Raw genomic sequence first — 12,030 nt, forward strand, 5'->3', positions numbered from 1 at the left:
CATCCGCAAGCACAGGCCGCACCAAGGCTTGTGCTCGCCGGCCCTGTGAGGCTGGCCTGGCCACAGGGACCACAGCACTTCCAGTCAGATCTGATGAAGCCTCGGTGCAGACACGAGGTCTCCTCCTGGATATCCCAGCCTTCCTTATTCTTGATGCCTGACCCTGTTCCTCAGGACTCAAAGACACCGGGGAGAGAGGCTGCCCCAGCCCATGTTTCTGACTACGTGCCTGAGAGCCCAGAGAGTAAAGCGCTGGGGTTTTTCCATTATTTCTGCTATGCATTTGAGGAAGGGGTCTGCAAGTCGCAGGACAGCACCAAACGAACGACTCAGCAGCTACGCTCCGCTGTGCCGGAGTTCAGCTAGACCCCGTGAGAAAACAAGCAGTGGCCTGTATGAGCTCCCGGCAGGGGCGCCTGTATGAGGCAATGTGTTGGCTTCGGGACTGCACACAAAGACAGGGTCCCCTGGCCTGGCGCTCCTGGACCCCAGCAGCTCTGCCAGGCTCTTGGCAGCAGGCAGGTTATGGCCACACTACTCACCATCCATCTTGGAAAGGTCAAGAACTAAATTTGGAACTTGGCTTTTAGTTCTTTTGCATCTCTGAGTTATCTTGAGAGGAGGCTGAGGAAAAAGGTTCAGAGAGGAATGTGCAAGAAAAAAAAAAACAGTACATATTTTAGAGACAAATATATCTGTCTAGTTTTAATCATAACAGTAATAATGATTATGATAATGCCTCTACGTTTATATGGCACTTTGCATTTTTCCAGAGCATTTAAAAACATAAAGATGGGGTCTCCCTCCATCACCCTGGTGTAATCATAGCCCACTGCTGCCTTGAACTCCTGGGCTGAAGCAATCCTCCCACCTCAGCCTCCCAAGCAGCTAAAACTACAGGTACAAGCCACCAGGCCCAGCTAATGTGTGTGTCTGTACATATATATGTACATTTTTTTTGGTAGAGCTGGGCGGAGCATTTCCATCTATATTCTCATTTGCCCTTGCCATAACTCAGTGAGGTAGGAATTATTATCTTTATTTCACAGCCGAGAAACCTAAAACTCAGCGAAGTGAAGTGCCAAGGCCATGCCACTAGGCAGGGGTAGAAGTGGAACGAGAGCCCAGGGCTATGACCTGCAGCTCAGCACTCTCTTACTACCCATCCCACATCCTGGTGTCCAGGCCGTAGCTCTATGATCTCCACATCTCCAGCAGGGCCCAGGGTGCGCAGGCAGAACCTGTGGAGTCTCTCAGCACGAGAGGGGGACTGCTGTCACCTGGGCAGGGCGCCACGGGGGTCCCCCACATGTTATGCTCTGAGCCCTGCCAACCACCAGTCTGACTGGGATCCCATGAAGGCCCCAAGTTCAAATGCAGACCCAGGCAGCTCCCAGGATCTGCTTCCAAGGTCTTAGTCCACCAGAAGGGTCCCTCAAGTTTTAAGCTTGTCTCAGAAAGTCAAGCTGATTCTGGGTTCCCTCACCCCAACGAGAGATCCTCATCTATTTAGGAGGAGGTCTGGGGGCCTGTTTGGTTGAGGATCTCAGGTAATATGAATCACCGATCCCTGGGAAAATATGGCCACAAAGCCAAGTCTACCTCTCAGGTGGCAGCAGATGAAAAAGCCTCCCCTTTGCCTACCCCTTATGCTTTCCAAATGGCATGGCCTGGGGGCTCCATGGCATGCCCCTAGGACCCCCACAGACACCACCCAGCCTGGGGACATTCACTCCCTCCTTCACTGTTGCTCCTCCCCTGGTCCTCTAGGTAAAAACAGAAGCGCACACACTGCATAAACTCTAGGTGAGAGCCTGATAATTAAGGCACCGTATTCAAAGCAAAATACCTCTCCCATTTTCACCTTAGTTGGGGGCCACACAGCATAGCAATTAAAAGCACAGACCTGGGAGCCACACACCCAGGCTGGAATCCCAGCTCCACTGCTTCATAGCTATGCAACCTTGGACAAGTTAGTTCATTGGCCTGTGCCCCTTCCTCATCTTTAAAATGGAGTGATTATAAGAAAGGTCTCATGGGGTAGTCGAGGGGACTAAATGAGTTAACACATGGACCATAGTCGGAGCAATGCCAGTAGCATTAAGGGCTGACGTTATTGCTGCTATTATTATTAGTCAGAAGGCGCCAATCCAACAACTTCAATCATACAGAAACTAGAGAGAACAAAGAGGATAAAGGAAAAAAATGGCTTCTAAGAAGCCAAAATCAATGTTATAAAACCCATAAATTAAAGCTAATGCACTTTATTCATAAGTAAGCCCCGCAGGTCCTCAATCGGAATCTGTTTACTCTAACTTTGCACATAACTGTAATGGACTTGATCAACTGATTCCCAAACCCGCAGGAGAGAGTGGGGAGCAAATTAATCGGGCTGGTGCTGGAGGAGGCTGACACCCCACCAGAGAGGTGCATGAAAGGCGCACCCCAAATCTTCCCCAGCTCAGGACGTTCTGGGACCCTCTGGGGGTTGCTTAGTTCTCCCGACAGCTTCCCAGCATTACAACAGGTGCAATCATTGAAATTCCTAAGAATTGTATAGTCCCAGAAAAAGGATGAAATATGTCCAGATTTTTCTTTTAAGGATCCAGGGATTTGTATTTTACATTCTGGAAAGACTTCCTTCAAATGTACTTAAATTACAAGAAGTTTGGTACATGAAAGGGGTTCTATTACATAAACAGTGGATTTATTTGGAATATTTCCCCCCAAAAAAAAAATAAATGAAGATGGATAAAACTGGAGCAAGAGGTGTCACCATATTTAGACTTCAAATCATCATCTCTCTTTTCCCATCCGCTGGCAAACACAGAGCAGACAATGCTTTCTCCTCTCTCTGAAATATTTAGTGAGTAAACAGTGAGTCAAACAATTGCCCCAGGCTCTCTGCAGGTTTATGACCATGAGATTAAGCACAAACCCATCCAGAAGCTGCCATCTATTTTTAAATGCCATGTTCCTGATGAAGACAGTCCTGTGGTCTTTGCTCCTTTCCTACACCAGCCTTGCAACGTGTCTCATCCTGTTTCCAGCTCCGTCCTTTCTCCTAATGCATCAGTTCTTGGGGCAACAGTTTTCTCCTCTGGCTTTAACAGAGCGGCATTTCCCGAAGGTATAAGCCCGGGAACGCCATTCTTCAAGATGTCTGTGACGGTATGAGTGGGAAAGGTGATGTGCTGGCTGGTCCAGGGACTCACGGAGCACCTTACCACGTAAGGAGGCAGCTGTAGCAGAATGGCTAAGAACACAGACCAGGAGACGCCTGGCCCACATCTGCATGGCCATGACTTCGCTTCAGGGCTACATCTCACAGGGTGAATTATTTACATTCTCTGAGTTTCTGTGTGCTCATCTATAGAACGGGATAATAACATCTCATCATGCTATAACCATGTTTAAATGCATTTCCACGCAAGGCACTTAGAGCAGCATCTGCATGGTGTGAACTCATGAGTAGTGTCTGTTGCTATTGTGTTAAAGGCTTGGAGAAGTCTTATAATAACGTATTTACCTTTGGCTAACTTGGTACTTACTGAATTTATTTTGCAACAGAACCAAGTTTTGATTTTTTTTAACAAAATCTGTTCATACTGCTACAGAGTGTTTAATCTTTAAAACATTTTCACATATACCTCATTGGATACTCACAGCGACCCTACACATCCCAGGGAACACAGCAAATAACCCAAGCTGTGGTTTCATACAGTCCTAAGTTCCAACTCCAGCCCTGCCACTGCCTCACCAAGTCACTTTACTTCCCTGAGATTTTGCTTTCTTATCTGAAGTAAAGGGACAACACCTCACAGGATCCACTCATTCACCCAGGGTTCACTCAGCAGATATTTATGCAGAGCCTTACGTGTGCCCGTTATTGCCAAAGCACCGGGGATACAGCCGTGAACAAGAGGGACACATTCTCTATCCTCAAGTAAACAAATAGGATAATTTGCAGTTGTGGAGATTAGAAACATTGCACACGGCCAGGCGCGGTGGCTCACGCCTGTAATCCCAGCACTTTGGGAGGCCAAGGCGGGCGGATCACGAGGTCAGGAGATCGAGATCACGGTGAAACCCCGTCTCTACTAAAAATACAAAAAAAAGTTAGCCGGGTGTGGCACCTGTAGTCCCAGCTACTCGGGAGGCTGAGGCAGGAGAATCGCGTGAACCCAGGAGGCGGGGCTTGCAGTGAGCCGAGATCGCGCCACTGCACTCTAGCCTGGATAACAAAGCAAGACATCGTCTCAAAAATAAAAGAAAAAAAGAAAAGAAAAGAAAAGAGAAAGAAACATTGCACGCAAAGCACTGGCACCTGGTGGTCACTCAACAAAGGCAATTACAATGACTAAGCAAGCGTTACTACTCCACGTGACAAAAGAGATACCAACAGAGAGGTTGAGTGACTGACCTAAGGCCACACAGTTCAGATCTCTCCTCCTAGGTCAGTGCCTACAACTGTGGCTCTGATATAGCTTTTAAGACACACCCACACCCAGGTACCACTCAGACCTATTCAGCAGGAAAATCTGAGCGGAGACCTGACTCAGTAGAAGCACCTTCCCAACGCACTGTGTCAAGTTCATTCTCTCATCCAAAACCAGGCTCTCCACCCTGCCTTCCACACCCCACTGCACAGCACAGGAGAGGGTGTGGGTACATGATACAGTAGCTATGTGGTTTGTTCCTTGCAGTTATCTATTAGTGTATTTTATAACCCTAGCATTTCTGCGAACCCTAATGCCCGCTGCATTAGGACAACACCTATGAGATAGCAATAATAAAGCTCATGTCATTATCACCATTATTGCTGATGCATGAAAGCCTCACAAAAAGCCTTCTCGCTCTTAGGCAAACCTGATAATAAAAGAAAACACAGTTCACTGCAGGGAGAAGAGGGGAACCCAAACATTTTCATTCACTTCTCAAAGCATGGGGGGCGATAGGGCTCAGAGGCATCTCAGACCTTGCGGTGGTGGTCCAAGTGCAGGGCCCCAGGTCACGAGATTCAACCCAGCACTGCGTGGGAGTGGGGGAACCTCAGGCTGACAGGCACCTCCTGAGCGAACTGGCAAGAGACACACAAAGCCCGGGGGTGGGGGAGTGGGGTCCCCCACCAGTGCTCTCCCTCTGGGACTCTTCTTTGGCCATGAATGGATCCCCGCTTCTCTCCCTGTGTAGTCAGAGGCAAGGGTGAGCACAGACACCAATCCTGCTGGGTCAGAGCTGCCAAAAAGCACAGCGTTTTGGTCTCCTCTCTCCCACCCTTCCGAGGCCAAAGCTAGCACAAGGTGCCAATGACCCTGACTTACCCCCAGGGACCAGGTGGAGGGGAGGGGCCTTCAGCCTGGTTTAGAGTTCCAAAGAGCAACACACATTCGCCTGTGCTGGGCATGTCCTATGAAGTTTACTTATGTTAACTCACTCAATCCTGTCAACCAGGTTATGATGCACCTCTCGTTGCCCCAATTTTACACCAACAAACGGGCAAATCTGACATTTCAACCTTCTTCCTAGTCGAGCTCAAGCCCCTCTGGCGGACGGCTTCTCCTCTCACAGCCTCTGAAGGAAGAAAGCCCAGCCAAAGGATGATCCCTTTTCTGGCCTCATCCCCTCTTCTCTCCACCTCCACTTCAGGCTCTCTTGCTCCAGAAAGTACACGCACTGTTCTTTGCACAAGGTCAAATGCCAAATATATTCTCTTAATATTTCAACCCAAGCCAAGTCTTTGTGGACTTCAGGGTACGCAGAGAAGAGGGAGTCTTCCACACACAGTGAGTCGGCTCTGCTTGCAGAGCTTATTCAACAGACATCAGACAATCGACCTAACAGGTGACAGCTCTTGGTAGACGGGGGTTACAGCGGCTATATTATAAATCATGTGCTACATAGAGGTGGCATTGCCAATAACAGCACTGAGTCTAAAGAAAGAATGTCATGTCATGGCCCAGTTCAGCTTTCATTATGCTTCACTAGCATGAGGAAAAGATAACAAAGATGATGGATTTGGGTGTAAAAGTGTATGTTAGATGGAGCCTACAACAAACAGACTTTAAATAATGCAAGAGAGATCTTAAAAAAAAAAAAAAAAGACTCTATTCTGGAATACTTTTCATCTCTTGGAAACAGAAGAAAGCAAAGTGTTAGAAAAATAAGGGGAGATTAAATTAAGCAGGTGGGAGAAAGGAAAGGGCCTGCGAGAGAATGGGTGGAAGCCGATGAGTTTGCGAGGGAATCTGAGAGCAGGAGCAAGCACAGATGTGAATTTGCAAGTGTGTGTGAAAAGAAGAATCTTTTCTAATTCTGTGACAGTGTGAGCGTGCTTTTGCTAAACAGATTATTCTTGAACCCAATGGAGTGGGAAAGCTCTCAGCAGTTGACGTGTGTCGTCTTTCTGCTTGGATCCTAGAGGGAACTTGTGGGTAGACAGAGCTGATTGCGGAGGGAGCTGAAGGTGGATCCAGTCACACCATGAGGAACATTCTAGGTCACTGTTCTCAAAGAGCAGCCCAGGACCACTTGCATCAGAACCCCAGGGGAGCTTATTAAAACTTCAAACTCCCAGGGCCCACTCCAGAATCAGAATCCCTGGGAGCAGGGCCTGGGAACACGCATTTTAATCATCGCTAGGATCTTATGCCACAGGGGTTGAGAGCCACTGCTGCAGGTGCATCAGCATCTCTTCTTTGCTATTTCTCAGAGCAGGGCTCTGAAATAGCAATTCTTTAATGTTTTTTTAAAAAGCTATGAAACCAATGGAGGATTTCGCAAGCTTCATTTTTGGGGTACATAAACGATTTGGGGCATCCCACTCTGGCACAACAATGGGAATGTTCCAAGCACTGAACCTCAGCAAACCGTTGTCATGCACCTAGTACTTCAGGGCCTCCACAGGGGTACAGACACAGATCAATATCCTTTTCTCTTACTTTCAGCCCTAAGCTCAGCTCTTCTCACAGTCAGTCCAATCCTCTTGTCATTGGCCTTGAGTTGCCATGAGCCACGCTTTTGAACTACCAACCAGCCCCTCTTGGATATCTTAAACTCTCTGTTTCCTTAGCTTCTAAGACTCCACTCTCAGTAGGTTCCCCTCCTACCTCTCGGGCTAAGCCTTCCTGACACGTGGTGTATGTCCTTCCTTTGCTCCTCTTCCTCCATCCTCTGCAAACGTCACTGTTCTCCGGGGTCCAGCTGTGGTCACTGCTACCCTCCTGCTCCACCCTGATGTAGGTGCTCTAGGCCATACCTACAGCTTCTCCTTGTGTCTCTCTTCCTGTTGCCCCCAAGTCTCCATCCTCAGCATAAACAGTCTCCCGGGTTGTAGGCCCCTGTCGACAGCCCGTGGGATATCTCCAACCTCATGCTCCACGGGCTCCTCCACCTGACAATCATCAATCGTATGCGTCATTCCCTGCCCCTCAAATATGACCTTCCTTCTGAAGTCTTTCTCCTGGCCAAGGGCACCTGGCTCCTCATATCACCATCCTGGGAGCCAGCTCTCTCCTCCACCCATGATATCCATCTGGTTACTTGTCCAGGCAAGCTTGCCTCCTAAATCCACTGCCCCCTCTCTATCCTTATTGTCACCATCATCTGGACTCTGGCAAGCTTTCTTTTTCTCTTCACAGTGAGGCCTCCGTCTGAGCCATCTTCCTCATGCTGCAAGAGCACTCCTCTGCTGGTAAAGCCTTCAAGCCTCCTCCTCACCTGCAGTTAAGTCCAGCAGTCTGCATGGGCCATCAAGCCTCCATCACCCGGCTTTTCCCATTCCCTCAAAACCAGCACCCCTTCCTCTGGTCCTAAAGAATGTGACCACAGGGCCTTTGCACATGAGTATACTTCAGCCTGAAGTATCTCTATGGCATCCTCTTCTTGAGAGACGCAATGCAAATATGTCAACCTATGTGAAACTTGCCATTAATCCTTTCTCTACAGCAAAATGAATCAGTTCTTCCACCTTGACACTTTGGCCCCGTATAAGACCCTTCACCATTTGAAACATGTTTACAGGTTTATCTTCCCTATTAATCGCAGTGTCTGTCTGTTGGTATAGATGTTTGGCAAATGACTACACACACACACACACGAGCTAGACCAGTGGAAGGAGAGATCAGAGGGAGGACAGCAGGAAGGAGGCGACTGTAAGAGTCCAGGAAAAAGGCAACAGGGCCTGGGTTAGGGTGACAAGGATGACGACGATGACAATAATAACAATAATATCCAGCACTATGAACAAGAGCCAACACTGAGCCCTTACTAAGGTGCTCTCCTAAGGGCTTTACATATTTGGACTCATTTAATCTTCACAACAACCCTCTGAGGTAGGTACTGTCATTACTGTTATTTCCATTCCATAAATGAAGAAACTAAGGCACACGAAGTCTAAACAAATGACTTTGAGAATAGAAAGAAGGCTAAGTGTGATACATTGCAAATTACAATCTCCAAGACTGGATTCCTGCTCAGATGGGCACGGCAAGGGGAAGAAGATGTCAGAGATGCTTCTGTGTGACAGCAAGGCCAGCAATGCCATCAACCCGGCCAAAGGAAAAGAAAAGGAGCAGCATTCACCTGGGCTATGTTTTATTTTCTTCAGCGGGACAGGTCATGTGGCGGGAGAGAGAATGAGTTCTATTTGGGGCTTGTTTGAGGTATCAGTAAGACATCCTGGCATATATAATTATCACTGCCAACCCTACTCTTCCCTAGGACCCTCTGAGGTCACTTCCATTTTACAAGCTGGGGAAAAGAGGTTTGGAAAGATTAAATAACCTCAGATTAAGATTCACATTTAATTTTTTTTTTTTTTTTTTTTTTTTGAGATGGAGTCTTGCTCTGTCGCCCAGGCTGGAGTGCAGTGGCGTGATCTCGGCTCACTGCAAGCTCCGCCTCCCGGGTTCACACCATTCTCCTGCCTCAGCCTCCCGAGTAACTGGGACTACAGGTGCCCACCACCATGCCAGGCTAATTTTGTTTTTGTATTTTTAGTAGAGACGGGGTTTTACCATGTTAGCCAGGATGGTCTCAATCTCCTGACCTTGTGATCCACCTGCCTCAACTTCCCAAAGTGCTGGGGTTGCAGGCATGAGCCGCTATGCCCAGCCCAGACTTAATCTTAAAGTGGAGAAGCCAAGAGTTGAAGTCAGGTCTGTCCAAGTCAAATTTTGCTCTGCCCAAGAGGCCAGTTCTTCCCGAAGTTGACTAATCACTGGCATCCCTATGAGGAATTCTTTTTAATGCGCATCCCCAGACCATGCACAGTTGGAGTTCTCTGGGGTTGTAATGATGTGCAGGCTTTGGGGTCGCTGCACCTGTCCACAGGCCTCTCCAATGCAGGAAATACTGGGCCAGGCCTTTGGAAAGGCTTAGCACTGGAGATGTCAGTCTTAGCAACAATTTACCGGGAAAGGGAACTTAAATCTGTGGACACAGAGGAGCTCCCCAAGGGGAGAGTGCAGAAGAAAATCAGAGGGCTCAGGACAGAAGCCTAGTAAACGTTCGTGCAGACACAGGGAGAGAGGCTGGAAGAAGCAAGGGGAGAATGTGTTTTGAAAATGGGGCATCTGCAGAGATGCTGCAGCTTGAAGATGCTATAGAGAGCAAGGACCAGGAGGCGAGGTCACAGCACTCGCGATGGGTTTCTCCACGGGGCTGAATCATGTTCTGATTTATTAGCTGATGTGAGGTAGTGTTTATTTGTCTGTTTTAGGGGTTTTCTGATGCTCCCCCCACCGATACCCCCCTTCCTCCCCCTTCAGCTGGCTGCATTCACTGACCCAGGGAAAGTGCGACCCTATGACTGTGGAACGCAGAGAAAGAGGAGTCATCCGCAGCTTTACTGAGGTATCATTGCCATACCATAAAATTCAGCCATTGTAAGTACGCAATTCGATGATGTTTGGTAAAGTTACACAGTCGTGCAAGCAGCCCCACCATCTCGTGTAGAATACTGCCATCGCTCTGCGGTGTGATAAAAACCCGCCATTCCTCCCGCATCATCTGTACCCAGCAACCTCACTCCAGCTGCGGAATAAGTCCAGGGTGACCTCCTGTCCTCTCCTACGAGCCCCTCTGCCTCCAGGAGGTCCAAGGTTGAGGGGTCTCGGCCAGCCCAGGGCTTCCCTCTAGCTCAGCAACCCAAGCGGCTCCCTTAAACCTCCCGGGAACCGAGGGGTGAAGGGGCTACATGTGGCCATCGCTAGGACCTAAGAAAAACCAAACTCCTCTACCCACTTTCACCACTGCTTGGGCCTTGGGCAGCCCAAAGCGTCATCAGCTTAAGAACAAGATACGGATTCTCTTTGGAACCAAGGCTCCTCTTTAAAAATTGCAGATTAAATGTTAAACTGTGGGAGGGTTGGGAGGACCATGGCAGGGGAAGGAGGTGGCTGCACAGGGAAGAAACAGAACCAAGGGAAGGAGCTCCTGCTTCAGGGAGACACTTTGGCTTGTATTTATTTTGACACAGTAAAGATTTCTTGCCCCTTAAGAGACAAGGTCACGCTTCAGATGGCCTCATGAACGGCGGCCGATGCTCTGCCTTCCGACTCCGGCCATGTCATCACTCAGTGCCATGCCCAGCTTTGACATTTTTGGAGCCTGTCCCCAACAAAGGGCCCCAAGCCAAGCCACAAGACACCACAGCCCACAGGCGGCGAACACCTTACCTGCTACGCATCAGCGGCTACCTGAAAAAACTGGGGTGACAGCAGAGAAGTTAAAATGTGCATCAGATTGTTTTTGCTGAAAGGGCCCAAGGAAATGTCGAAGGTTACAAAACACAAGAACAACCGTGTGATGGCATCAGCCCAGCAGTTGTGGAAAGGAGAATCCTATAAGCTGCCTGCTTCTTTTGAAAACCATCTCATTGGATGGTCCCATCTCAGTAATTAAAGGAAGGTGCTCACCGCGGGGGAAAGATGGTGGCTCTGATGACCAAACACGCCATGTGGAAATCACATGAAGAGTGATGGTGTCTCTGCAATGGAGGGGGAGAAAGAGGCAGGATGTTCCCTGTGTGCCTTTCGTAGAGGCACCCTGGAGTGCCCCAATTTTGCCAACTGCATTCCAGAGCTCTTTTCCGCACATGCCCAGATGGCGCAAAAGTCTTTGTAATGACTTCGAGCTCAGCCAAAAGTAAACACACTCCCCACTTTTTCCATGGAACAATTCTAACCCCAAACTGCCAGAGCTGGCCCCTCAACAATCCAAATGGAAAGCTGCCTTTCCTAATAAAAGAAAGCCTTTCTAACTCAATAATACATCTTGGCTGCAAAAGCAAACGTTCCTAAAAGCTTCCTAGAAATTATTTATCGAACAGCAACGCTCCAGATCACCTGAGCAAACCCCACCAATGGAACAAAGACATTCAAAGTAAATACAAGACACAACCCAAGAATAGGTGTTTGCTGCACCGAACACCTGCACTCACAACTTTTGCAGCACATTTTGTAGCAGTCACGGGATTTGCTACTAAACATGCACGTGCACGCGCACGCACACACACACACACACACACAGAGCTCACCACCACCTAACTGGAATATTCTTTTGGAAAACAGGCCGGGATGAGACAGGTGCTGATTTGAATAAAGAGCAAAATAGCGCGCGGGATGTGAGCTCTGCAGGCCTTCTGCACATGCCAAACACACGTCTCACTTCTCTCCCACATTTCGTGAATCTATGTGATCTGAACGCAGTTCTCCATCGAGTGAAAAAGCAGAGACTTGAAGACGGTGGACTTACCAGGTTGGAATTAGTGGCGTTGGAATCATCTTCTGGAAAGGGAATATAGATCGCTAAGGCCACACAATTGGCAAAAATAGTCAGTAAAATAATTATTTCAAATGGTCTGAGAAAGGGAGTTAAGGAAGTTAATGCCACGGAAAGTACAAGTGAAATAAACATACATCTACGTATTTTTTCAAATGAATCAAAGATTCGTAAGAATTTTGTTTAAACAATGCATTCCAAGCCCCTTGTATTCTGAAAAGAAACATATGCCTTTTTAAGTACGGC

At 48.2% G+C, this 12,030-nt stretch overlaps 1 protein-coding gene across 19 annotated transcripts in view; it reads right to left on the bottom strand.

Moving 5' to 3' along the window:
• CACNA1C (calcium voltage-gated channel subunit alpha1 C) overlaps positions 1-12,030 on the bottom strand; it is a 639,436-nt gene that overhangs the window by 562,463 nt on the left and 64,943 nt on the right. For all 19 annotated transcript variants that reach the window (XM_025400899.1, XM_025400905.1, XM_025400901.1 and 16 more), the window contains exon 3: positions 11,758-11,863. In XM_025400899.1, coding sequence (XP_025256684.1) covers positions 11,758-11,863 — 106 coding nt within the window. The remainder of the gene's footprint in view (positions 1-11,757; positions 11,864-12,030) is intronic.

This window comes from Theropithecus gelada, chromosome 11 (assembly GCF_003255815.1).
Source record: "Theropithecus gelada isolate Dixy chromosome 11, Tgel_1.0, whole genome shotgun sequence".
NCBI classification, from domain to species: domain Eukaryota; kingdom Metazoa; phylum Chordata; class Mammalia; order Primates; family Cercopithecidae; genus Theropithecus; species Theropithecus gelada.